The 24,391-nt window shown below is 54.8% G+C and overlaps 12 protein-coding genes across 12 annotated transcripts; 5 read left to right on the top strand and 7 right to left on the bottom strand.

Moving 5' to 3' along the window:
• Positions 1-1,176: 1,176 nt before the first annotated feature.
• BO82DRAFT_356117 (uncharacterized protein) lies at positions 1,177-2,781 on the top strand. The gene has a single exon (XM_025635631.1). The coding sequence runs from the start codon at positions 1,241-1,243 to the stop codon at positions 2,519-2,521; it is 1,281 nt and encodes a 426-aa protein (XP_025489886.1). The 5' UTR covers positions 1,177-1,240; the 3' UTR covers positions 2,522-2,781.
• Positions 2,782-4,406, bottom strand: BO82DRAFT_419365 (kinase domain-containing protein; the record flags this gene model as incomplete). Its single annotated transcript, XM_025640109.1, has 3 exons — positions 3,649-4,406; positions 3,089-3,598; positions 2,782-2,966 (listed from the first exon to the last, which is right to left on the bottom strand). Exons 1-3 carry the CDS (start codon positions 4,154-4,156, stop codon positions 2,782-2,784), a joined length of 1,203 nt encoding a protein of 400 aa, XP_025489887.1. The 5' UTR covers positions 4,157-4,406.
• Positions 4,407-4,629: 223 nt separating this feature from the next.
• On the top strand, positions 4,630-5,291 carry BO82DRAFT_393632 (uncharacterized protein; the record flags this gene model as incomplete). Its single annotated transcript, XM_025638685.1, has 3 exons — positions 4,630-4,654; positions 4,731-4,780; positions 4,959-5,291. The coding sequence occupies 3 exons, from the start codon at positions 4,630-4,632 to the stop codon at positions 5,289-5,291; spliced, it is 408 nt and encodes a 135-aa protein (XP_025489888.1).
• A 459-nt stretch (positions 5,292-5,750) lies between these two features.
• BO82DRAFT_125790 (uncharacterized protein) lies at positions 5,751-6,838 on the bottom strand. The gene has a single exon (XM_025629927.1). The coding sequence runs from the start codon at positions 6,579-6,581 to the stop codon at positions 5,907-5,909; it is 675 nt and encodes a 224-aa protein (XP_025489889.1). The 5' UTR covers positions 6,582-6,838; the 3' UTR covers positions 5,751-5,906.
• A 257-nt stretch (positions 6,839-7,095) lies between these two features.
• Positions 7,096-9,363, bottom strand: BO82DRAFT_376161 (succinate dehydrogenase [ubiquinone] flavoprotein subunit; the record flags this gene model as incomplete). The annotated part of the gene is made up of 6 exons (XM_025637513.1): positions 7,096-7,315; positions 7,367-8,755; positions 8,808-8,971; positions 9,026-9,099; positions 9,162-9,216; positions 9,322-9,363. The coding sequence occupies 6 exons, from the start codon at positions 9,361-9,363 to the stop codon at positions 7,096-7,098; spliced, it is 1,944 nt and encodes a 647-aa protein (XP_025489890.1).
• Positions 9,364-9,914: 551 nt separating this feature from the next.
• On the bottom strand, positions 9,915-11,623 carry rpt1 (proteasome regulatory particle base subunit RPT1). Its single transcript, XM_025635632.1, has 4 exons — positions 11,447-11,623; positions 11,270-11,384; positions 10,989-11,218; positions 9,915-10,935 (listed from the first exon to the last, which is right to left on the bottom strand). Exons 1-4 carry the CDS (start codon positions 11,539-11,541, stop codon positions 10,056-10,058), a joined length of 1,320 nt encoding a protein of 439 aa, XP_025489891.1. The 5' UTR covers positions 11,542-11,623; the 3' UTR covers positions 9,915-10,055.
• A 218-nt stretch (positions 11,624-11,841) lies between these two features.
• On the top strand, positions 11,842-13,933 carry BO82DRAFT_356119 (chaperonin-containing T-complex subunit CCT4). Its single transcript, XM_025635633.1, has 7 exons — positions 11,842-11,967; positions 12,023-12,074; positions 12,127-12,149; positions 12,203-12,232; positions 12,284-12,313; positions 12,367-12,939; positions 12,994-13,933. The coding sequence occupies exons 1-7, from the start codon at positions 11,920-11,922 to the stop codon at positions 13,846-13,848; spliced, it is 1,611 nt and encodes a 536-aa protein (XP_025489892.1). The 5' UTR covers positions 11,842-11,919; the 3' UTR covers positions 13,849-13,933.
• A 150-nt stretch (positions 13,934-14,083) lies between these two features.
• Positions 14,084-15,688, bottom strand: BO82DRAFT_393635 (toxin biosynthesis protein; the record flags this gene model as incomplete). The annotated part of the gene is made up of 4 exons (XM_025638686.1): positions 14,084-15,052; positions 15,088-15,238; positions 15,303-15,441; positions 15,500-15,688. 4 exons carry the CDS (start codon positions 15,686-15,688, stop codon positions 14,149-14,151), a joined length of 1,383 nt encoding a protein of 460 aa, XP_025489893.1. The 3' UTR covers positions 14,084-14,148.
• Positions 15,689-16,647: 959 nt separating this feature from the next.
• Positions 16,648-18,770, top strand: BO82DRAFT_384900 (cytochrome P450; the record flags this gene model as incomplete). Its single annotated transcript, XM_025638134.1, has 5 exons — positions 16,648-16,695; positions 16,745-16,895; positions 16,952-17,403; positions 17,465-17,708; positions 17,823-18,770. 5 exons carry the CDS (start codon positions 16,648-16,650, stop codon positions 18,584-18,586), a joined length of 1,659 nt encoding a protein of 552 aa, XP_025489894.1. The 3' UTR covers positions 18,587-18,770.
• A 348-nt stretch (positions 18,771-19,118) lies between these two features.
• Positions 19,119-20,668, bottom strand: BO82DRAFT_288239 (uncharacterized protein; the record flags this gene model as incomplete). The annotated part of the gene is made up of 2 exons (XM_025631612.1): positions 19,119-20,365; positions 20,512-20,668. 2 exons carry the CDS (start codon positions 20,666-20,668, stop codon positions 19,119-19,121), a joined length of 1,404 nt encoding a protein of 467 aa, XP_025489895.1.
• A 1,054-nt stretch (positions 20,669-21,722) lies between these two features.
• On the top strand, positions 21,723-22,832 carry BO82DRAFT_125945 (uncharacterized protein). The gene has a single exon (XM_025629928.1). It carries the CDS (start codon positions 21,999-22,001, stop codon positions 22,662-22,664), a length of 666 nt encoding a protein of 221 aa, XP_025489896.1. The 5' UTR covers positions 21,723-21,998; the 3' UTR covers positions 22,665-22,832.
• BO82DRAFT_356124 (putative nucleolin protein Nsr1) lies at positions 22,553-23,896 on the bottom strand. Its single transcript, XM_025635634.1, has 2 exons — positions 23,046-23,896; positions 22,553-22,986 (listed from the first exon to the last, which is right to left on the bottom strand). Exons 1-2 carry the CDS (start codon positions 23,682-23,684, stop codon positions 22,699-22,701), a joined length of 927 nt encoding a protein of 308 aa, XP_025489897.1. The 5' UTR covers positions 23,685-23,896; the 3' UTR covers positions 22,553-22,698.
• Positions 23,897-24,391: the final 495 nt, after the last annotated feature.

Raw genomic sequence — 24,391 nt, forward strand, 5'->3', positions numbered from 1 at the left:
TGGGCATTGGCATTGGGGGCGGGAAAGAAAAGCAAAAACCCCCAAAAAAGCACGCGACCCAGTGCACTGGACCTGTCAGATTGTCAAGCCCTCGATCATCGGCGCTAAAACAATTGCATTGAGACACCAAGCCCCCAGCCCCCCCGCCCCCCCCCCAAGCTGAAAGAAAGCTGAACGCTGAAAGCTGAATGGTGAATGGTGAGTGGTGAGGGATGAGTAGTGCGGTGAAGGGGAATCAAAGATGGGGCAGGAAAAAAAAAAAAGGGGAAGCCCACATGGGGTCGTTCCGTGTCAACAACTGCAAGGTTACAGGTTCTGGCCTCAGTTACTGGCGGTCAGCCAGCCACATGTGCATGGAACAATCCATGGAAGATTCTTGTCCATGCACGGCTACTGCGGGCACAAAGGTCGGGGTGACAAAAATAGGTACGTAACCAATCTAACCCTTGTCGCGTTTGAGATTGCGTTTGTGGTTGGTGGTTTGTTTTACTGCCCAAGTCTCCCACCCACTAGTTTTCGGTCTGTCTGGCTGGCTTGCACCGCCGCCCAGTTTAATTTGCTTGGCTTGGTCGGGGAATCCGCGCTTTCAATTCAGGAACAGGCTGACTGAACCTGGGGGAAGTGCTTGGTCTAATAAACTAGTTTCAGACTCCCTCCAGTAAGTCAATAGTCCCGATCATACAAAAAATCCCACCGCCAACCAGCCCGACACTTCAGCTGTCAGGCTTTCAGGCTGTCAGCATGACAAATACTCTACCCAATCTTGAGTTAGGGTGACTTCTCGATCTCCCTAGCTTCCAAGTGACTCATTCACCTTGTCTAGTCTATAACTTCGTTCACTCCTACTATGTAAATTAGCCCCCAAGCCCCAACCGAATTTCCCTCGGCCTTGACCTGTCATATTTGAAATTCCGGCCGATCACCAAGCCAAGCATCAACTGACAAGACCTCGGATAATTCTACTTGCTTTTTTTTCCCCTTTCCTTTGACCGCCAGTATTCCATTGTGCATGTACAGTACGTACGGTCTGTACCCCAGGAGGGAAATTCTCCGATTTACCGTCCGTCAACAACCGACCTAAGCGACCTGAATAAATCCTTCCGAGACGTCGACCGATAGATCCAGATCTTCGGCGTCAGGAAAACCGAGTTGCACAGCACAGCACAGCACAGCAACAAAAAAAAAAAAAAAAAAAAAAAAAAAACAAATCCCTGTCCCACCCGCCCCCAATCCCAACACGATGGATCCAGATCTAGATCCTGTGACGATTCACGAGCTCCCGGCCTCAACCTGGTCCGCGCCATCAGGGATACTCACGCGCCTCCGATCCCATCTGCCCTACTCGATCCCCCTGCTGCGTCGGATCCAGCATCACCGCGCGTATCCCACCTCCACCGCCGTCGTCGTGGCGACGTTTGCTGCGGATGCGCACCCACCGGTACATGGAGAGACGCGCTGCACTCGCAGCAGCAGTGATGCACCACCAGAAGAAGAAGAAGAAGAAGAGGAGGAACCCTGGCTAGCAGCCTACATCGACCTGCACGCCGGCCGCGAAACCCAAGTGGTGATCTACAGCAGCGCCGAAGCGACCTCCCCAACATCAATCGATATACCACGCCCCAGTAGCACCAAGAATGCCCCAAAGAGTACGGAGACCGGTGAGGACCAGCTCTCCCTCCTCCAGTCCAGACACCCCCAAACCATCCGCCGCCAACTCCTCGCCCTATTCCAACACATCCACACCCGCCGACTCCCCGCGTACACCGCCCACCTCGCTGCCACGGCCCCTGCGACAGCAACAGTGACAGATCACCAGCTCGCCCCGCCCCCGCCGCAGGCCTTTCTAATCGGGAACCTGCACACGGGCCTACTGGCGTTGCTGTTTGCGGGGCCTCCCCATCAGAACAATGATGGCGCGGGGCGGGAGCTGCAGGAGTTGGGCCAGGTGTATACGTCTGGGTCCGCTGCGTTCGTCCCCGGGCTCAAGGTGCATCGCTACGATAGTTCACCGTATCTGAAGTATCTGTTGGGGCGGGAGGTGGTTTGTTCTGGGGCTGCTGCTCCCCCGGCCGGCTTCAGATTCCATACCCGGGAGGGACGGCGCGGCGTCCAGCCGGAACATTTCGCCCTCGTGCGGAGCCGCACGGTGATTCCGCGGTCGGATGCGACGTTGGCTATGCTGCCGGGGGCGGCGGTGTATGTGCAGCATGCCGGAACTGAGGAAGAGGACGCTGAGGATCCCGTGGCGTGGGCGTTTCTCGGTCCTGATGGGTCGCTGGCGACGTTGCATGTTGAGTCGGCGTATCGGGGGCATGGGCTGGCGGGGAGAGTGGCGCTGGAGGCGATGAGACGGGGGATGGTGGAGGATGGGCGGTGGTGGACGAGGGAGGATGACACGCATACCAGTATGCTGGTGCATACGAATGTGGCGATGGGGAATGGCGCGAGTCGGCGGGTGATGGAGAAGTTGGGGGGGAGCGTTGGCTGGACGGTCACTTGGACGGTGGTGGAGGTGTTGTAGTTCACGTAGGTATACAGTTCTGTATGTATAAGGCAAGCATGTATAGAGCGCGAAGCACGATGGATGGATGGCCTTTGTTTTTCTTCCAAAGAAATGGCGGCATGCCAGCAAGAGCCGTTCTGATTCGAGGGTGTCGAAAAGGATTAATAACAGAAGCGTGGGGGACTCCTCCGTAGATATCGTATACCCCTCGAGGCTCTTCAGCGTTCGTCGCCGATTATGTACCGTAGACATGCTCGCTCTGATTTGATCACCCATCTCTAGCGGGAAATTCCAACATCGGTAGGTTGAGTTGTGTGATTCTGGCTTTTCTGCCTCTCCCACGCGGGCAACGCCCACTTCACCATGTACGCAGACGTCAGGAGTTGGTCCGCGGTGGGCCGTTCGGACGGTTCGAACGCCATCATAGCTCGGAGCAAGTCCTCCAGCGCACGGAGTTCTCCACCTGCAACGTCCCATTAGCACGTCGGCGCCGTCTCGCCGCAGCCCATGTCCCAGAGACGCTGGCGCAGGACGCCGGAAGACCGAAGTGCTGATGCGGCGGAAATCCGGGACCCAGGATCCTACCCCCCATCCGCCCCGAAGAATTTGGCGCGCGTAGCGCCCAAGAATTCCACCATCGCAGGGGCGGGGGCCCCAGGGTAGTGACCATCTCGGCGACAATGTCGTCTCGGTCCCAGGCAAATGTTTCAACTAGGGGACGCTCGCCCAGGACCTCATACAAGTGGACGCCGAGGGTCCAGATATCGGCTGCGGTGGGCTGCAGGATGGGCTCGCTGAAGAGGTCTTCTGGTGGAGAGTAAAGGGCCGGAGCGTGGAGAGTCGGCGAGGGTGTCCGTGCCACAAGAAAGGACGTTCCATAATCCGAGATGATGATTTCCGGGTCATTCAGCTCGTTGGCAGGCATGCTCAACGCCATGGGATAGATGGCATGCGGCGGTGCGTAGGGGTCCCCGGGCTTCCCATCTACTCGCCGGATAGGAACCTCGAAGGGTTCGCCAAAGCGCTCATATAGCTCGGCTGTGCTTAGGTCGTCGAAGCTGGGTATGCGTAAGAGACAGTTGCGCAGATGGAGATCTGCTGGATTAGTATGCAAGATCAGTGCACAGAGATGCACAGATCCTCACCTCCGTGGCATACCCCATCTGCATGCAAAGAAGACAATCTTAAGAGGAGCTGGGCCGCTATAGATCGAGCAGCGTCCAGTGGAAGCATGAGATTTGTGCTGTCCTCCTTAGCCTTAGCAATACTACCTCCAGCAGGTTCTCCGACCAAGCACCGATGATGTCCATTTGGACCGTGAAACGAGATTTGGTCCAGGAGCCGCGGATTGAATTGCTTTCCAACATGCAAAAGGTCACTCTTCATCAAGTGTTCCAGGACTTCCCCCTCGCGGGTATCTGATGATGCTCTCGCAGTCAGTATCTTCAGCGATACATAGCGCTGGCGTTGCTGATCCCGCGCGAGCCAAATGGTTGAATATCCACCAAACCCAAGCTTGTGAGCGACAGTATAGCGGCCACCACCCAAGCGGTCTCCGATGAGAGTTGGGTGGTATCCGCCAGGCACATATTCCTCGAGATACTCAACATCTACCTCAGGATGGTATAGATCTTCCATGGACGCGTTCGCCATGGTATGGAAGCGCCGAGGTGGGTGCGGTGACGGAGAGGCTCTGAGGTGACGGCTGGTCTTGGGTGTGATGCGCAAGCGGCACAGGCAAAAGTCCTGATTTTGTCGACCAAAGTACCACTGGTTGCGAGAATGGGCGAGGGGGTCTCCAACTAGGGTTCATCATCTTCAGAATGATGTTCTTGCAGAGGTCATCGAACGACGCGCTATTACTGCCAATACTGAAAGGTGCAGTAAGGGACACAGAGACGCGGCAGTCACATATCCCTAGTAACAATGGGTCTCATACTAACTATGATACTAGGGTTAGCGGGTGGGCCGTATTAGGCGTAGCGGTGGAAGATTGCTTTTGACGGTTAACTTATAGAGGGTCGAGGCCACATGACGTCAGTCACTTTGTCGAATAGAAAGCGCGGTTGGTAGAAAAAAAATATGAGGCATATGATTATCGAAAGCAGCCTTTTGACGGTGCTGCCATGGCTATACAATATCTTAAAATACGTATGTCCTGCACCAGATGAGTGAGTTCAGCGCAAGGACTGAAAGCACACAGAACCATCACAGGATGGTGTAACAGATAGTTCAATGACAGCCGAACCCAATGCGGGTATGGAAGGGAGGGATAAGGTAAGTTAGTCGGCTGTGTGGTTAAGGTAAGCTCGCGCTAAGACCGTCGCCCGTTAGGCTTCGAAGGCCACGGTTTTCCGCGTCGTACTTAACGGCATCATCATCGTTGACTGAAGTAGGTATATGAACATATACAACCGAGCATTATCCTCTAAAAGAAGCAACCAAAAAGCAACAGGCTAAACCAAACGACCCCTCTCTCCCAAATACCGACACCAACACCAAGACTTCCAACCAAATATACAATCCCCCTAGCCACCTGACTACTACTACCAAGCAGGAAAAAACATCCCGAAAATCAATCAAAAACCTCATCCCCACCCACCGTCTGAATACTAGCAACCATCACCGCCCCATCCGCCGTAATAATCCTCCTCTCCCTCGCCCCATCCCTATCCCCCTCCCCCTCCTCAACCCCTTCCCACCGCCTCCCCCTCCAGGGAACATTAATCAATTCCCTCTCCATCCGCGCAGGCAACTCCGCTCGCTGCCGATAGAACCCCGTATCTGATAATTCGACCGCTGTCGCTGCTGCCCTTCCCCTTCCCCTTCCCCTTGCCCCTTCCGTGAGTGGAGTCCGATTACCAGCGGTAGCAGGACCACCACCACCACCAACACCAGCTGCAGCAACAGCAGGAGCAGGAGCAGCAGCAGCCCCCAAAGTCCCCGTCTCCCTTCCCCCCCTCATCGGCACAGGAGGCTTGACATTAACATTATGACCCCGCATCCGCACCGACGCAGGCAGAGGTTTCTTGGTGGGCGTTGTCTCCGGCGAGACAAGCGGGCTTACGCTTTCGGCGTTGCTCGAGCGCATCGCGAGGTGGCGGTCTCGGTCGTTGAGTGGGGAGATTTGGATTTGAGGGGAGAGAGAGGGAGAAGCTAGGCCGGGGGCTTTTTGGCGGGGTGGGGTGATATAAGGGTTTATTTGTGGTGGTGGTGGTGGGGGTGGAGTTGGAGTTCGAGTTTGGGTGCGGTTTGGGGGTGGGGTTTTTAGGGTTGCAGGTGGTAGTACAGGTGGTAGTGCAGGTGCAGGTGCTAGTGTTGCAGGTGCTGGCGCTGGCACTGTTATCGTAATATCAGGCGGCCGTGCTTGCGCCTGCGCGTGTAGGTGCGAGTCTGTGCCGAATTAGCTACTTTCTCTCTCCATCCGAGTCTTCAGTCTCAAGAAAGACGGGGGAAAGAGAAGCGAACCCTTCGTCTCCACCATCTCCGTCCCACTCTCCTCACCCCCGATCAGCCGCTCTTCCTTCGACGTCGATACCGACCCCAAAGTCCCAGGGTGGCGCCAGTGCAGGAGCCGGAACTGGCCGCGCCGGCGTTTTTTGGCCCGGTAGATCGAGTACAGCACCAAGGCGGCGAGAATGAGGAGGGCGAGGATGCCGCCCACGACGCCGGCGATGAGGGCTTGGTTGATTCGGTTGGGTTTGTGGTGTGCGGTTGCTGTGGGTGTGGGTGTAGGTGTGGTGGTTGGGTTTGGGGTTGAGGTTGTTGCTGTATTGGCTGTAGCAGTAGGGCGCGTAGCCGTTGGGATTGTGGTGGTGGTAGATGTGGTCGAGCGGGATGATGTTGAGGTCGAGGTGGTCTTGGTCTTGACTTCGACAACGGTGCTCTTCGATGAGGTTGAGGATATCTTGCTGGTTGTGGTGCCACTGCGACTGCTGCTGCTGCTATCATCCGCACAAACCCCCGAAGTACATGGATCAACCGAGCAACATCCACTATACCCTCCCTTCGCACACACATACCACTGGGTATGCGTCGGACAGGAATCGCTCGCAGCTCGGACGGCGAGGGCGGCCATGTCGGTGATTCCCCTTCGCTATACTTCGTCTCAAATCAAGAGCGACTGGCAAAAAACAAACGAGCGATACCAAGCGATTGGAGCGCAGACCGGCTGGTAGGTTGAACGAGTGTTGGTCTACGAGCAGCAAAGAGAGAAACACCGGACAGCAAAGAATGAGCGAAGTCGAGTATCCAGGAAGTCAGCCTGAAAAGAGGCCCACTGTCTCATAAAAAGTGGCAGTGTGCAGCCGTCCTCTTTCTTTGTTTCATGGGACAGCACCGGCCGTGCCAAATAGAAGACCTCGCACTGAACCCCTGGTTACCATACTCGGCAGAAATAACACAAAGAAAACTCCATTGTATGGGAAAGTCAACGGCTATAAAAGACAACACACGTGAGTACACCAAACTCATCGCCTGGAAAAACCCTTGGATATACACATATAAACACACGGAAATAGACACGGTCGAATTTTCGCCTCGCTCTTTTCGTCCTCAACCCTCATTCTCGCCACCCCTGGCCTCAAATGCGCTTAGTACACACGCTTGAACGGAGGCACAGGCTTGCACTCGTTCTCGTCCAGGGTCTTGTGCTCAACAGCACGGTAACCCAGCTTGACCTCACCGTGGGGCTTCTTCTGCCAGGTGAGAGTGTGCTTCATCCAGTTCTCGTCGTCACGCTCGGGGTAGTCCTCACGGGCGTGGGCACCACGGGACTCCTTGCGGTTAGCGGCAGCAATGGCGGTTTGAGTACTAATCCATAGTTAGCCATGATCATACTGAACAGCTCCCAGAAATACGTACGCGCAGGTCAACAGGTTACGGAGCTCAAGAGTCTCAACAAGGTCGGAGTTCCAGATCATGCTGCGGTCCTTGGTGCCAACCTGGTCGTACAGCTTGTCGACAGCAGTGATCTTCTCAACACCCTCATCCAAACTCTCCTGGGTACGGAAAACGCTGACATCAGTCTGCATAGTCTTCTGCATAGCGTTGCGGATCTCGAAAGTAGACTTGGGGCCGTCGGCGTTGCGGGCAAAGTCGAGGTCCTTGATGGACTCGGCACCGGCATCGGAGGCCAACTCACGGTGGGCCTTGCCAGGGGTGGCGATATCACGGACACGGTGGGAGACGGCACGACCGAAGACGACCAGGTCGAGAAGAGAGTTGGCACCCAGACGGTTGGCACCGTGGACGGACACACAGGCGGCCTCACCACAAGCATACAGACCAGGAACAACCTTGTCCTGGCCGTTCTCGTCAACGCTCAGAACCTCACCGGTGTACTTGGTGGGGATACCACCCATGTTGTAGTGGACGGTGGGCAGGACAGGGATGGGCTGCTTGGTGACATCGACACCGGCGAAGATGGAGGCGGTCTCGGAGATACCAGGCAGACGCTCGTGAAGGAGCTCGGCGGGCAAGTGGCTGAGCTGGAGGTAGATGTGGTCCTTCTCGGGACCGACACCACGGCCCTCACGGATCTCGAGGGTCATGGAACGAGAGACGACGTCACGGGAAGCCAGATCCTTGGCAGTGGGAGCGTAACGCTCCATGAAACGCTCACCCTCGGAGTTAAGCAGGTAACCACCCTCACCACGGGAACCCTCAGTGATCAGACATCCGGCACCGTAGATACCAGTGGGGTGGAACTGGACAAACTCCAGATCCTGGTTGGGAAGACCGGCACGGGCAACCATGGCCATACCGTCACCGGTACAGGTGTGGGCAGAAGTGCAGCTGAAGTAGGCACGTCCGTAACCACCGGTGGCCAGGACGGTGTGGTGAGCCTTGAAGCGGTGGAGGGTACCGTCCTCCTGGTTGTAGGCGATGATACCACGGCACTCACCATCCTCCATCAGAAGGTCGAGGGCGAAGTATTCGATGAAGTAGTTGGTGTTGTGGCGGAGAGACTGTCCGTAGAGAGTGTGGAGAAGGGCGTGGCCGGTACGGTCAGCGGCGGCACAGCAACGGTAGGCCTGGCCACCCTTCCCGAACTCCTTGGACTGACCACCGAAAGCACGCTGGTAGATACGACCATCCTCGGTACGGGAGAAGGGGCAACCGTAGCCCTCCAACTCACGAACACTAGCAGGAGCCTCTCTGGTCATGTAGTGAATGGCATCCTGGTCACCAAGCCAGTCGGAACCCTTGACGGTGTCGTACATGTGCCACCTCCAGTCATCCTCGTGCATGCTACAAGCCGAAGGTTAGCCGCGTTGCGAACCTGAGAAACCTCCATACATACTTTCCAAGAGCAGCGTTGATACCACCCTGAGCGGCGACAGTGTGACTTCTCGTAGGGAAAAGCTTAGAGACACAGGCGGTGTTGAAGCCAGCTTCGGCGAGACCGAAAGCGGCACGGAGACCAGCGCCACCGGCACCGACGACGACGGCATCGTACTCGTGGTCCTGCAACAACGATTAGGATCACACTCCTGACGTATAACCATAGATTATCCTTACAATGACGGGGTACTTGTCGGAAATGTAGCCATTGGCCTCCTTGGCGCGCAGGGGTCCGTTGCCAAAGATCCGGGCTAGCGGAGATGAGAAGTTAGCGAGAGGCGGAAAGGGATGGCGATGCGATTCCAATGCGTACCAGCAGGGCGGGAGGAGGAAAAAAGACGTCTCTGATCCCTCAAGGCGCGGGAAATCTGCGCAAAGATACATGTCAGTAAACTCCTCGAGAGAGGCTGGCGTCCTAACGCGCGCTCCAAATCTGGAGTCGAGACGAACAGACATCGGGATAGGGAACAGACCTTAGATGCGGGAGCCAGGCTCCGCCAGCTCAAGGAGCTCATGATGACGGATTAGAAGAAAAGAGACACTTCTCTAACAAATCCGGGAAAGGAGGGGAGATGGGGGAAGGAATCCAACAGCACAAGGACTGGGGGAGAGAAAGTCGGGGTTCAAGGCTGGTTGGTTTGCATGCGAGCTGCACTTTTGGATCGTCGGTTCTGCTGGAAGAGCGAGGAAGGCCCGGCTGACATAAGCATTTTGCACTTGCCGACGGGGAGGACCGGGGCCGAACAAGCCAATCAACATTTGTGGAGTGGTAATCACCTCGGGCAGTCAGTCCGCCTTCATTGGCCGAAATCTGCTGGGCACGTGGTCCGGCCCTCTTCTCACCCGGCAAAGCGCGAGACTTTCCGGAGCAAGACGGCCGATTCCAGTTGACAGAGACAGCCTGATTACTGAGTGCTTTCGGCATGAGCCTGAGGCAGCTGGAGGAGCATAAGCCGAGCCTGGCTCCACGCGCAGCTTGAGTTTCTCCTCACTGCAATGAGACCGGACACGAATTAAGCTTACTAGGTACTACTGCCGCTCTAGGTATAATTAATCCCCTATGTACCTAGCTTGTCGCCCTTGCTGATTGCCGCCGCTTCGGCAGGATCAACCAGAACTTGACATTGACATCATACAGCAAAGTCCCTAGTAAATGATCATACACATCCATTGCGTTTGTAATGTAATCCAAATACCTAAGAGTCGTCTAATTATACTGCATGTACGTCGCAGTCGAGTTGAACTTCAGGTTGCCCTTGATCACCTTGTCCACCGCAGCCAAGAAGTCCTTCTCAGTAGCCACCTTCCGACGCGCCCGGATGGCGAACATACCCGCCTCTGTTGCGACACTCCGAAGCTCAGCACCCGTAGCGTTCGGGCATAGACGAGAGATCAGCTCCCACCGGATGTCACGCTCGACCGACATGCTCTTGGCGTGAATGCGCAGAATGTTGGCACGGCCCTCAACATCCGGGAGGGAGAACTCGATCTTACGATCGATACGTCCCGGACGCATCAGAGCAGGATCCAGAGTTGACGGCCGGTTGGTCGCAAACATAACCTTGATGTTACCACGGGCGTCGAATCCGTCCAGTTGTGTAATCAGTTCCAGCATAGTACGCTGAACCTCGTTGTCACCACCAGCTCCGTCGTCGAAACGAGCACCACCGACCGCGTCGATTTCATCGAAGAAGATAATGCATGCCTTCTTAGTCCGCGCCATCTCAAACAGCTCTCGAACCATCCGTGCACCCTCACCAACGTACTTCTGTACCAACTCACTGCCGATGACACGGATGAATGTCGCGTCCGTCCGGTTGGCCACGGCTCGAGCGCAAAGCGTCTTACCCGTACCGGGAGGTCCGTAGAGCAGAGCACCCTTGGGAGGGTCGATACCGAGGTTGACAAAGCGCTCCGGCGAAAGTAGGGGCATCTCGACGACTTCCCGCAGCTTCTCAATCTGTTCTTTGCATCCACCAACATCACCGTACGTCACATCGGGCTTGTCTTCGACTGTCATCATCGTCACACTCGGGTCGATCTTAGGGGGAAGAGGCAGCATAATCTGGTACTTGTTGCGGTCGACACTATATCACGGTTAGATCCGGAACGGACGATAGGCAAGACCACAGCAACATACCCAACTCTCATGCCCTCCTCAATATCTGTCGGACTAACGCGCTCTCCCAAGTTGACGACGAATTTGGCGATCTGTTTGACGTTGATGACGTATTTACTCTTGTCTGAATCCTTCTCATCCTGAATGATCTTCGTGCACCGAGCTACCTGCAGTGGCTGCTCCTCCGCCATACGTTGTCGGTCCGCAGCAACATCCCAGAGATGTGGAGGCGCAAGGCCGGTATCGGATTCCTATGCCGGTCAGCAAGGATTACCCCCGTCAAAGGTAGAATCGGAATATACCTTAACACCAATTTTCTCGTTCACACTTGCTTGTCTCTCCTTGATCTGTTTCTCGAGCTTCTTCAATGCGTTGGCGTAGGGAGCAGCGCCGTAGGTCTTTAGTACTTGGATATCCCTAGTTCCAGTTAGCCATCTAGACGGGACAGTTGGCAGAGCGGTAGCATCCGGTCAACCTACTCATCTGTGAGAGGAGTGATCTTCTTCTCCGGCTCTTCGTCATCGGCGAAGTTCTTCTGGTACTTCTCCCAGTTCTGGCCCGTAGCGCTAGGCATGCTGATGATGTGAGCCGGTGGCGAGGCGACAGGACAGCGTGGAGTGGTGTGAGCAGTGGTTTCGGGGGTCTAGTTTGGCGTATAGAGACACAGGGTAGTAGCGGATGTTGACGGAGTTGAAGAAAGGATGTAATGAGGAGGATGGAGCTTGAACGGGGGATGGTAAGAGTGATGTGGTGGTCGAGCTCAGCTTGATTGCGGTTCGAGCTGTTGACGCTAGTGGCCGCCAAGCCCAGCAGCAACACCGCCCAAAACGCAACACCGCAGAATTTCCCAGTGCCGCCTCCAGGTTCTGGATCTCCCTCGCCTCGCTCCACCCTCCTCTTACTTGACTCTATCTCTTTTCTCTACGGTGCTTATATCGTAGTTATCTTCATCATGGCGACGACAGCCTCCCAGGGTGCCCCTGGCAACACGACTTTCAAGGTGCGTCTTTTGGCGGAGAGAAATACCTGTGGACCGTTCTCTAATCGCCGAACAGGACAAGGAGAAGCCTATGGCCGTTCGCACCGCCAACATTCTGGCTGCTAGAGGTATGCATCGCTGGTCGGTACTACTTGCACGCAATTGCTGACGGAAGAATAGCTGTCTCCGATGCCATCAGAACTGTACGCTTGTCTTGACCGGAATTTGACAGATGAGGGGCTAACACGATATGCAGTCTCTGGGTCCCAGGGGTATGGATAAGATGGTAAGAAGGATGGAATCAATTCACAAAGACCAAAAGCTTATGTAGATTCAGATCCAAACGCCCAAGGGAAACACCATTATCGTACGAAGACTACCTCGAATACTCTCAGATTACCCCCACTAACCCCTCCTTAGACCAACGACGGAAACACAATGCTGAGGGACATGAGCGTCATGCACCCCGCCGCCAGAATGCTGGTCGACCTCAGTGCCGCTCAGGATGTCGAAGCTGGCGATGGAACTACATCGGTTGTCGTCATTGCAGGAAGCTTGCTTGGTGCTGCGGAGCGCCTGCTGGCGAAGGGCATCCATCCCACTGTCATCTCGGAGTCCTTCCAAAGAGCCGCCGCCGCCGCCGTCGAGATCCTCCACAACATGTCCCGGCCCATCAACCTCACAGACCGCTCCACTCTCCTCCAGGCGGCTTCCACCTCTCTCTCCTCCAAGATTGTGTCTCAGCACTCCGGCCTCCTCGGCCCCATGGCCGTCGATTCCGTTCTGAAGGTCGTCGACCCCAAGACGGCAGAGAACGTCGATCTCCGGAACATTCGCATAGTGAAGAAGGTTGGCGGAACAATTGAGGACAGTGAGATGGTTGATGGTCTGGTCCTGAACCAGCAAGTCATCAAGAGCAGCGGTGGTCCCACCAGAATTGAGAAGGCCCGGATAGGTCTTATTCAGTTCCAGCTCAGTCCCCCCAAGCCTGACGTACGTGACCCTATACACTTGCACTAATGGGGAGTGCTGACAACTATCTTGCAGATGGAGAACCAGATTGTCGTGAACGACTACCGCCAGATGGACAAGATCCTCAAGGAAGAGCGTCAATACCTTCTCAACATGGTGAAGAAGATCCAGAAGACGAAGTGCAATGTTCTTTTGATCCAGAAGTCGATCCTCCGTGACGCCGTCAACGATCTTTCCCTTCACTTCCTTTCCCGCCTCAAAATTCTGGCTATCAAGGATATCGAGCGTGATGAGGTTGAGTTCTTGTGCAAGACTTTGGGTTGCAAGCCCGTTGCCAACGTCGACTCTTTCACTGAGGACAAACTCGGTACTGCTGATCTTGTTGAGGAGGTTCAGCAGTCTGGTGCTCGGTACGTGAAGATCACTGGCATCAAGGCCCCTGCTACCGCCGCCAATCAGACTGTCTCCATCGTGGCTCGTGGCGCCAACAACCTCATCCTGGATGAGGCGGAGCGCTCTCTGCACGATGCGCTCTGTGTCATCCGCTGTCTGGTGAAGAAGCGTGCTCTCATTGCCGGTGGTGGTGCCCCTGAGATCGAAGTGGCCCACTCTCTGGCCATGCGTGCTCGTGAGCTCACTGGCACCGAGGCTATTTGCTGGAAGGCCTTCGCCGACGCCATGGAGGTTATCCCCACCACCCTGGCCGAGAATGCTGGTCTGAACTCGATCAAGGTGGTCACCGACCTGCGTCATCGCCACGCTCAAGGCCAGCACAATGCTGGAGTCAGCATTCGCAGCGGTGGTGTCAAGGACGATATCACCGAGGAGAACATCCTTCAGCCCCTCTTGGTAAGCACCAGCGCGATTGAGCTGGCTGCCGAGACGGTGAAGATGATCATGCGTATTGATGATATTGCCTTGTCGCGGTAAACGAAGACAGGCGGTAGTAGAAATGGAAATAATATAGGTCCAAAGCGGTGTATTATGACGAGTAATCTAACAAAAATCTACGATGTTCATAATCTCAATTGCATGCTTCGTAACCGACGATGTCATGTTATGTATGTCGGCGTAGCTGAAATGCGGCCACATGATCCAGCGATTCACCAAGCCAGTTCACCCGCAGCTAACTCAGTTGGCTACAAAACAACCACTACCAAGAATTCAAGGACTCGCCCCGCATTGACCATCTTGAGCTTCATCAAATCGCTACAGAATACACGCTAGTGCTCACAACTTGGATCGTCTCTCGATAATTCGGTTGGCCGCCGAACCGATGATCTCCTTCCACTCGTTGGAGTACTTGGACTTCTCTCTCGCAGGTAATTCTTCCCACCCCTGTGCGATGCGCTGCTCATCCTCCTTCCACCGCTGTACCTCCTGCCGAATCCACAGCCCAAGGGCATCTGCCGTAGCGGTCACTTTCTCCAGAGGCAGAGTATGTGTAGCCTTCGGAACTAAGTGATGCCTCACTCGACCATACTCCATACCACCGCTCCCTCCGAACCCAGTCCCCATCTTCTTGGCGATCCGCTCATGGATCCCAAGCTTGCACAGCGGACTCTCAGCTCCACTTAAGAAAAGGACCGATGGTCGTAAGTGCGGTACCAACCTCCCGGCCAGGACCGGCTCCGGCCGGTAGGAGTTCTGCTCCGGCACCAGCGCCCCCAACACATCGGGGAAGAGCAGCGGATCGTGCGGCGGGCTGGACTCTTCGTGCGGATGCTTCTGATTCAGCTCATCGGGCAAACCCAGTTCTCTGTATCGATGAGGGTTAGCACGCGTGTACACCAGCGCCTCTTGGTACTTGGTCGTTGCCAATGTCACAGCCGGCCCTACATCCGACGACAATGTCGACGATGGTGACTGTGTCGCATCTTCCTGTGGGTATACAGCTGACGGTAGTTCGCGGTATGCGAACCGAGCCCAGCGATCCAACACCCGCGGGTCCCAGAATCGAAGGACCTTGCGTGACTTTTTGACGGCGACGGCCCGGGACGGCCAGACATCACGCTTGTTGATGGTCAGACGCAGGAGAAGAGGGCCGCTCCCCTGGAGCGTGCGCTCGACGAAATATGGCTCGACGAGCATGAGAGATGAGAACAGCCGGGGGTGGATCAGCGATAGAAAGATCCTGCGTACAGTCAGTGACTTACTTCACTTGCACACTGGTCCGCGCTCATCGACGACGAAAGAGTGAGGGTAACCGACATTTGAGCTGCACCTACGCTGTGCCCGAGGCCCATGATGGGTCGGGGTATTTGGTCGCGAAATTGGTTGATCATCAAGAGAAGATCACGGCTGTGATCAAGCCATGATGCTGTTGTTGTTGTTGTTGTGAGTCCTGGATCTCCCAAAAAGGGACGTGGTGAGCTGGCGCTTACGGTCATTGCCCAAGTGATTCTCATTGAGGATACCGCTAGCACCTTGGTTGGCGCTATCAGCGATCCAGATGGCGCGAATTCGGAATCCCTCTTTCTTGCTTCTGGTGTGGAGATCTTCCCAGAGCGGCTCGTATAGTTCCTGGACGGTAATGAGCGCGAGGCGGCTAAGACTGGCTGTCTATGGCTCTTTTACCTACCTTCGCGAATGCCGTGCCATGTGCAGCGATGATAGTGACATCGCCCGGTTCGGGATGGGGGTTATCGATGGGCGTATACTTCTTCACGCAAAGCTTCAGAGGAGCATCCTGCGTGGTCGTGGCCCTGGGGTACTCTCGTATATATTGACTATCAATAACATGTTCCGTCACAGTATAAGGGAACGCCATCCTGAGATGCTGGAATGGTAAGTCACCGGGAGAACTTCACTATTGTGCGCTTGTAGCGAGACTCTATCACCTGGGAGTTGCTTCCTACAGACTTTTGTTGTGGGAAGTGCAGGCGTATTGCGTGTCATATAAGACACGGCTCATGACCGGTCCACCGTGGCGGTTGTCAACATTGAGAAGGTAAGAAATGATCTCATAAAAAACACACATCAGGAGCAAACAATTGCCTGAAGCAGTAATTGCGTAGCGCCGATCATCTCGTGGATCCAATTGATCTCATTGCGAACTCATCCAGAGATCTTTCCCCGTCGATCATCTTGGCGATCGAGTCAGTTTCCACCGCACTTGATTTGATACACTACACCCATCTTGCAGCACTGACAAGCTGGCAATAGATGGCATGGAATTCTTTTCCATGTCAGACGTGGTGAGTGCAGGATAATATTGAATTTAAGCTATTACTATTACTTATTTACAATAGTTGTCTGGTTGTGTTTGAAAGATGTGACGCAAAGAAGACGCCCGCTCCCCCGTCACGGACAATGGCCGCTGTTGATCCATCGACTCCACAGCGCATGACGAAGGGTCTTTTCCATCCGACCTTCAACAAATGAGAGGTGTATATGTCTTATCACCAAAGAATGAACCGGATCTTGTGCGTGGGGCTCTTCGGCGGATCTCGAACCTCCCTCCCACGCAGATCATTTCAGCGATGAAGAGAAGGGACTGCCACACTGACTCGACATATCTGGCCGAACCCACACACGGGTCATCAAACGCCATGTCGACTGCATCATGCGCTGCACCGTCAGTATGTCAAATCGAGGGGGTAGATCAGTTCTGTTCTCGTGGAGTGCTGCATTTGTAGAAATATTAGTTTGTCCGTACCGCCGTCAACCCCAGGATTGAAACAAACTAGGATGTTCATCAGCTGGGGAATCAAGAGAGACAGATTCAAAATGAGCTTCCATCTGTTTGCAGCTGCGACTGTGACGTGTCTTGTCTACGTGCGTCCCTCTTTACTCCCGCCGCAGACCAACAAACTAACTAGCTCAGGGTTGTGCTTTGGCACTATATCGGCTCTTCCTCCATCCTCTCTCTAGATACCCTGGTCCCCGACTCGCTATCTTGACAGACTGGTATGTGCTATATTATGCCTGGCGAGGTGACCTACACAAACAAGTACAACAATGGCATGCGAGATACGGTGAGACCTATCGGCCAGACACGTCAGGCCGAAAGCGAAGGCTGACTCCCTCACAGGGAAGGTCGTCCGCTATGGGCCTTCAACCCTCAGCTTCAACTCGGCCACGGCGATGACCGAAATCTATGGTGTCCGGGCCAACGTTCGCAAGACAGACGGATATACTGCGCTGGGCCTCAGTCGTCACTGCCCGAACAGCTTAGTTGCCATAGACAAAGGGTTGCACGGCTTCAAGCGACGGATCATGGCTCAAGTATTTTCCGAGCAGAACTTGAAGCAGATGGAGAAGCGCATTCTTGACATTATCACGGACTTTGTCTCGCTGCTCGGTTCGAATTCAGATGCCTCACGGGGATGGGGTCCGCCCAAGGATGTCGCGCAGGCGTGCACCTGGATGACCTTCGACATCATCGCCGATCTCTGCTACGGGGAGGATTTCAACCTGTTGCAGGTGGAAGACATGCGATGGTTTCCCTCTGTATTCCGCAAAGTCAGCCAACGGGGCATGATGGTGAGTGCTAGCAACCACAAACAAGCCACGACGAAGCAAAGCTAATGAATCCAAACAAAAGAGCCTCATCCAGCCCCGATTCATCCAACTCAAGCTCGACCACGTCCTCCTCGCCTCCCAGTACAAAGACATCCTCCGTGCGGGCAGCTGGATCCGCGAACGCGGCGAAGCCCGCGCCAAACTGGGCAACCAGAACGCCGAGAAGGACATCTTCAGCACGATGATGAACGCCACAGACCCCAAAACCGGACGGAACTTCACACAGAAAGACCTCTGGGTTGAATCCATGCTTCTGTTGATAGCAGGTACAGTCCAGCAACACCCACATACCTACCCCTCCTAAAGCCCTAGCCCCTCAAACCCCCTCCCCCAAATACCCCATAACCCCAGATATCAAACTCACTCACCCAAAAAAAAAGGCTCCGACACAACCTCCAACGCCTTCAGCGCAACAATGCACTACCTCCTCCACCATCCGCGCAGCCTAGCACACCTGACCACGGAAATCCGGACGACCTTCGCCACCGAGGCCAGTATCCGCTTCGACGCCGCCTCCCCGACCACCTGCCCGTACCTGCACGCCTGCGTCAACGAAGCGATGCGCCTCGCGCCATCCGTGCCCAACGCGCCCCCGCGCGCCGTCCTCCCCGGCGGCATCTACATCGAGGGGGACTTCATCCCCGCCGGCACCGTCGTCGGCGCCCCGATCTACACCCTCCACCGCAACGCGGCCTACTTCGACCGTCCGGATGAGTTCCGGCCAGAGCGGTGGTTGGACCCGTCCTACAGCTGCAACAGCTGCAGCAGCTCGCTGGGGGGTTCTAGGTACGATACCGCGGAGCAGCAACAACAGCAGCAGCAGCAGCAGCAGCAGGGAACATCCGCCGCATCTACCACCAAACAAGCCCAGGCCTATCCGGCCTTCTGTCCCTTCAGCTACGGGGCCCGCTCCTGCGTGGGCTGGCGTCTGGCCTACACGGAGCTCCATCTCGCCGTCGCGCGGCTGCTCTGGCGGTATGATGTCCGGTTAGCGACGGAGGCGGCGGCGCCGGTGGCTTCGACGTCCACTCCTCCTCACGGCAAAGGCAAGACGGATTCCGCCGAGTATGAGATGATGGGATGGGTGGTGGCGGCGGTGGAAGGGCCGGTGGCGCAATTTCGTAGGCGGGAGGATCTCTTCTGACCGAGTTGGTACGCTGAAGAGAGTGTATCATGAGTTTGTTTTAAGGCTGCTTGGGTGTTCGGTTGATCGATTCGGAGTTCTCTGTCCTCCCGTTTCCTGAGTTGTCTTGCTGGTTGTATAGTCGTCGAACGTGGCTGGAGATGCAATTGATCTTTCTTACTCTTATGAATGGCTGGATGTCTGGGCTATCTATATTCTTCCATCTATCATCTTTTCGTCCTTTGATCTTCATTCAATAGTTTATTCATTTAGTAAGTCATGCTATTATCCAAGGGTATAAACAGTAGAAAATATCCGATAACACCCCAAACTCCTCCAGTCATCACAACATCCACACCTGAATTTCAACTTTGGGCAACTTTTTCTCTCGTACCCGTACATTCCAACAGATAGACCGCGATGAGAAGAAAACCAGACCCAAGGAGGACAGAGAAAAAGAAAGTGTGCATTCCACCGTCCATTAAGCAAATATTACCATAGCCCATCGTCGTCGTGAAGCATATATCCAGATTTTCCAATATGCACGTGTACATTATGTGATGATGCCTGAGGCGGAGGTTCCTGTTCCCCATCGGAGTCGTTTTAGGCTGCCCCGGACTGCTTCTTGGCCGCAGCCGGTGGCTACTCTACCTCCTGACCCATCACCCATTGCTCCGATTCCAGTGGTGGCTTCCAGTCGACCAACTTCGCGGCCCAGTACGTAGCCCGCTGAGAAGCTGATGGCGGAGAACAGCACGACAACTCCCGCGCTGATCACCCAGGTCATGACCGTCGGGCTAGCTGTGGGAACGGTTTCCACGGTGCTACCTCGCCGACTCTTCTTGGCTGAATGACTTCGCTCCTTGGATGGACTTGACCGTCTTTTAGCTCGTGGTGGTGCTTGCGGAACGCTCCGCGGAGAGTATGGTGGAGGGGATAGTCCTGAGCGAGGGGACCGGGCCGCTGCCGCGGTGGAATTCGCTCCTGCCGTTTCTTCCTCGCAAATATCCCCCATCGCGACGGATTCTGACACCAGGCGGAAAGATGACGGCGCCGGCGCTCGCGATGGACCTGGCTGGACTGGCTGCGTATCTGACTTAGGAAGGCCTCGAGCTGCTGCAGCGCAGGAAAGTAACGTTGAAAGACTGGCTCGGAGAGCAGCATCGTGATCGGCGTGGTGGGATGGAGAGATCATGTTGTATGGACTGTGCTGGTAGGATGACCTGCGAGCTGAGCGAATGCTGGCTTGCGAGTTCCGCCGCGCCCTGATGGCTGTCCGTCGGCTGGAATTCGACACCTCACTGGGTTCCGAGGCGTGCCGCCTTTCCATAGGTCTTGTCCATGATGGGTCCTGGGACGCTGGCGGATGAGAGAAGACATTCGGTTGAGGAACAAATGGGGATGAGCTGATGCGCATGCCTAGCGCGGTTGAATTATCGTCATCATCCTCATCCTCATCTGTGGGGACATCGGATGGCAGCGGGGATGGGCCTGTGGGTACCAGAAATGGGTGCGGTCTCTCGGGTGGGCGAGTCATATCTTCGGAGCTGCTGAGTACTTGATCGGATTCACTCTCGCTTTCCTCATATTCATCTTGACTGCTACTGTGGTCGCGGGATGAGTAGTCTACTTGAGCTGTGGTAATGGCTGCAAGTTGCTGTAGCCGTCGTCGTCGACTTCGATGATACCGACCGGGATCTTGCTGCTGGACACGAAGACCGGTAGTAATGATATCGTCATTAGTGCCTGCGGAGGAGAGGGATGAGGATGACGGCTGGGACGAGACCTCGATCCAGGAATCTATATAGTAACGAAGTGAGTACATGATAATACTGAATATACATCTAAATGGCGCGAAATGAGTTTGAACGTAGGGATACCATGGTCTTTGCCGAGCATGCAGGGGCAGAGTAGATATCTGGGGAGGCAGTGAGGCGATGACGTACCTTCTGATCTCGTGGGGTCGCGGGCAGCGGGAGAACGTGACTGATGAGGAAGTAGATGATCGCGCGACGACTGATGAAGGTCTCGCGTCAGTCGACCGGTTAATCGAGGGTCTTCATGTTGCACCTGACCCAGCAAGTCATAGTGATTCGGCTGCATGATGGAAGATGTAATAAGGAGAAAAGGAGGGGCAGTAGCGAGGAAATAGACAAGGTCCGGATCGGCTGCCAGAGGCAAGTTGAATGAGGCTATATGGAGGAAGGAAGAAAAAAAGAGGGGGAAGAAAGGGAGTATGTGAGGAATAAGAATAAGGAAAAGAAAGAGAAAGAAGGAGCGAGAGGTCGAGAAGAAGAATAAGGAGATGGTGATTTAACAAGAGGGATGAGGAGAAAGAGGAGAGGGTGATGGGATGACTGGAAGCGAGATCCACGGGTGATCCTCAGGCCACGGGGACGGCAGGCGGACCGACCAGTGATGGACAGCGCTGAGAGGGAGCGGTCAGTCCCAAAGCGCGGGGTTAATGTATGAGTAAGTAATGGATGGATGGATTAAATGGATTAACTGGAGGGATGGAGGGATGGAGTGGGTGGAGTGGTCGATATAGAGTTGATCTTATCAAATGTGGGACTAGACACTCCAACGATCACCCGTGACACAAAGTTGCAAGGGATCAAAAAGACAAGGGATCAGAACGTGGAGAAGAGACACGGAGATGAAGCATAGAGAAAAGAAACACACGACTTGCACAAGTCTTTGAATAAGGAGCAAGGAAAAGAGAAACTGCAAATAAGCATGGGAAAGGAAAGGAGAGTGGGAGAGTAGATGAGTAGGTAGTAAAGAGAGAGGGGGGGGGGAGAGGAAAACAGCCAAGTCAAACGACTCAACTGTTGCAAACAGTCAGCATCAGCACTGGATGGACATACTCGGTAGAGAAAGAGTACTGCCGGACTGGAGTATGGAGTATGGCGAATGGAGGGGAACACGAGGCCGCATGCTGTGATTGATCATCCGACCGCGCACCGTGACTGGCCCACTTTGATAGGCCCATCATTGCAGCAGATCTGCCTGATCCACGATGCAGCCCAGCCAGCTAGAAGAGTTGGCAACAACCGAGTGGTGGTGATTTTCCGTAGGTCGCGCGACGGAAACAAAGCCGACCTCGGAGGGGTTCCCTCCCCGCCTACCAGCTCTATCAGACAAAGACCTCCCTCATCCGCAACCATGGTACAACACAACATAGTAAACTCCGTAGCAAACAACAACAAAAGCAACAACAGCTTGAAATATTGAGCAAGAAGATTTCATTTTGGTCATGGCCATTCATTAAATTGTTCTATCCTAGATATCACACAAACTATGTAACCGAGGGGGTTATCCTGAAAACGTAAGGAAATGCAACAAGAACTTTTAAAACATCCTCCGTGAAAAGCAAAAGAAAAACAAACACCCAGACAATACCGGTCAAGGTTGGACAAAGATACACCTACGCATGCACTTAGAAGGTAACCTTAGTTCCCTTGTACTCGGGGATAGAGCCCTTGCCCTTGTTGAAGCCACCGGCACCACCACCGCGACCGCCGAAGCCGCCACGGCCACCGCGACCACCACCACGGCCACCGCCGCCACGGCCACCGAAGCCACCGCCGCCGCCGCGGCCACCGAAACCGCCACGGCCACCACCACGGCCACCGCCATTGTTGTTCTGACGGGGAGTGCTGAAGTCCAGACGGACGGCACGACCCTCAAGCTCGGCACCGTTGAGCTCGTTGTAGGCAGCGCGAGCCTCGTCAACGGAAGAGTACTGAACGTAGCCGAAGCCCTTGGGGCGGCCAGACTCGGGGTCAGTGGGCAGACGGATGCCGAGAATGGTACCCTGAGCGCCGAAGAGCTCACCAACGGAGTCCTCGTTAGCGCTGAAGGGAAGGTTACCGATGAACAGGGTGTCGCTCTCAGGGCTGGCCTGGTCGCCAAAGTTACGGGCACGGTTCTCAGCACGGTCGCGGGGAGCACCCTGGTTGTTGGCGGGACGGCCAGTGGCATAGTCGAGGTTGATGGTGCGGCCATCGATCTCAGCGCCCTTCTTGGCCTCGAAAGCCTTAGCAGCATCAGCAGCGTTGGTGAACTCAACGTAACCGAAACTAGGATACATGATTAGCAAAGACCCAGATACCAAAGGTGGAATATAATGCTTACCCGCGAGAGCGGCCAGTCTCACGCTCAGTCATGATGCGGCAGCCAGAGAGCTCACCGAAGCCCTCGAACTCGCGCTGGAGCCACTCCTCATCGACGTTCCAGGACAGGTTGCCGACGAAAAGGTTGGCGGAGGCACCCTCAGCGGGCTGCTCAACCTTGGTCTTCTTGGGGGTAGCGGCGCTCTCGTCCTCAGCCTTGCGCTTCTTGGACTCCTTGGGAGCCTCGTCGCTCTCAGACTCAGAGTCGGAGGAGTCAGAGTCAGAAGAATCAGAGTCGGAAGATTCCTAGGTAGGTCAAGTTAGCATGATATGTTTGTCAGGATCGATTGGTGGGTGACGCGAACCTTCTCGGCCTTCTTCTCGTCCTCAGACTCGGAGTCAGAGTCGCTGTCGCTGGACTCCTTGGCGGCCTTCTTGGGGGCCTCCTCCTCAGAAGAGGAAGAGTCGGAATCAGAGTCGGACTCGGACTCAACCTTCTTCTCAGCCTTCTTGGGGGCCTCCTTCTCGGACTCAGAGTCAGAATCCTCAGACTCGGAGGACTCCGAGTCGCTGGACTCCTCCTTCTTGGCAACCTTCTTGGTCTCCTTCTTGGCAGGCTTCTCATCCTCGCTCTCGCTCTCGCTCTCGCTGCTGGAGGCATCCTTCATGTCCTCATCGCTGTCAGAGTCAGAGTCGGACTCGGACTCGACCTTCTTCTTGTTATCCTTCTTAGCGGGCTTCTCATCCTCACTCTCGCTGCTGGAGCTAGAGTCGGACTCCATCTCCTCATCGCTGTCGGACTCGGACTCGGAAGACTCAGAGGGAGTAGGCTCCTTCTTCTTCTTGGAGGACTTCTTCTCCTTGGTCACAACAGCCTTGGCAATCTGCTTGCTCTTGGACTTGGGGGACTGAGCAGCCTTGCTCACACCGGCATCCTTGACCTTGCTCAAGGCCTTGTCAACGGGCTTCTCACCCTTCTTGGAAACGGACTTGGTCTTAGACATTTTGAATCTGGGGATAGGAAGAATGGTTGGTTAGTGGAAAGAGGTGAGGATGGCGGATGGCGGATGGGTCGATATATGAGAGCCGGGGTGGAGACATACCAGATAAAATTGATCACAGAGAAACTTCTTGTGCGGCGAAAATTTTCTTGAGTCCCACAAATCACCCGATTTGAGATAAGAATAGCCCACTGATTGCTTTCGCAAATACCCACAGGTAACCCACAACTGACAGTGTTCAAGCCCACACGAGTAAGACAGGAGAAACGCTACTGTCTATGATATGAAACCCACGGAAGTATCCAACAGATCCCACAGAATAGAACGTAGTATGTTACAACCCACAGCCCTCAAGGTAAAAAGCCCACAAGATGTCTGTTACGGTGTACCTAGTAAGATACAGCTGAGTCAGTTAAGAAGTAAATGGAGGAGAGTCAAACGGTTGTTTGAATCTCAACAGAGGAATGAAGATGATAGATAAAAGGGATGAAGAGGAGTGAGAGGATGAAGAGTGAAGGGGGAGAAGAAAAAGAAGAAAATTTCTACTGCTGGGAGCTCCGATAAGGCGGCCGGGGGAAAAAAAATTCGACTAGTCGCAAAACTGGAGACAGGCAGAAAAAAATCAACAGGGGCTACCGCCTGCACTCCTGGTCTTAGTCGAGGTACTCGGACCCACCAGCCACACCGCATGCATCGATGACTAAGCGCGC

Source organism: Aspergillus uvarum, assembly GCF_003184745.1.
Source record: "Aspergillus uvarum CBS 121591 unplaced genomic scaffold BO82scaffold_43, whole genome shotgun sequence".
Taxonomy (NCBI): Eukaryota; Fungi; Ascomycota; class Eurotiomycetes; order Eurotiales; family Aspergillaceae; genus Aspergillus; species Aspergillus uvarum.

Excerpts from the sequence above, each read along its gene's own strand:
- BO82DRAFT_356117 (XM_025635631.1), top strand. The coding sequence starts at position 1,241 with ATGGATCCAGATCTAGATCCTGTGACGATTCACGAGCTCCCGGCCTCA.
- BO82DRAFT_125790 (XM_025629927.1), bottom strand. The coding sequence starts at position 6,581 with ATGGCCGCCCTCGCCGTCCGAGCTGCGAGCGATTCCTGTCCGACGCAT.
- rpt1 (XM_025635632.1), bottom strand. The coding sequence starts at position 11,541 with ATGCCTAGCGCTACGGGCCAGAACTGGGAGAAGTACCAGAAGAACTTC. Across the intron at positions 11,385-11,446 it reads ATCACTCCTCTCACAGATGA|GGATATCCAAGTACTAAAGA; the intron begins GTAGGTTGACCG and ends AACTGGAACTAG. Across the intron at positions 11,219-11,269 it reads ACGAGAAAATTGGTGTTAAG|GAATCCGATACCGGCCTTGC; the intron begins GTATATTCCGAT and ends TGACCGGCATAG.
- BO82DRAFT_356119 (XM_025635633.1), top strand. The coding sequence starts at position 11,920 with ATGGCGACGACAGCCTCCCAGGGTGCCCCTGGCAACACGACTTTCAAG. Across the intron at positions 11,968-12,022 it reads CTGGCAACACGACTTTCAAG|GACAAGGAGAAGCCTATGGC; the intron begins GTGCGTCTTTTG and ends ATCGCCGAACAG. Across the intron at positions 12,150-12,202 it reads TCTCCGATGCCATCAGAACT|TCTCTGGGTCCCAGGGGTAT; the intron begins GTACGCTTGTCT and ends CACGATATGCAG.
- BO82DRAFT_125945 (XM_025629928.1), top strand. The coding sequence starts at position 21,999 with ATGCACTTAGAAGGTAACCTTAGTTCCCTTGTACTCGGGGATAGAGCC.
- BO82DRAFT_356124 (XM_025635634.1), bottom strand. The coding sequence starts at position 23,684 with ATGTCTAAGACCAAGTCCGTTTCCAAGAAGGGTGAGAAGCCCGTTGAC. Across the intron at positions 22,987-23,045 it reads ACGAGAAGAAGGCCGAGAAG|GAATCTTCCGACTCTGATTC; the intron begins GTTCGCGTCACC and ends TGACCTACCTAG.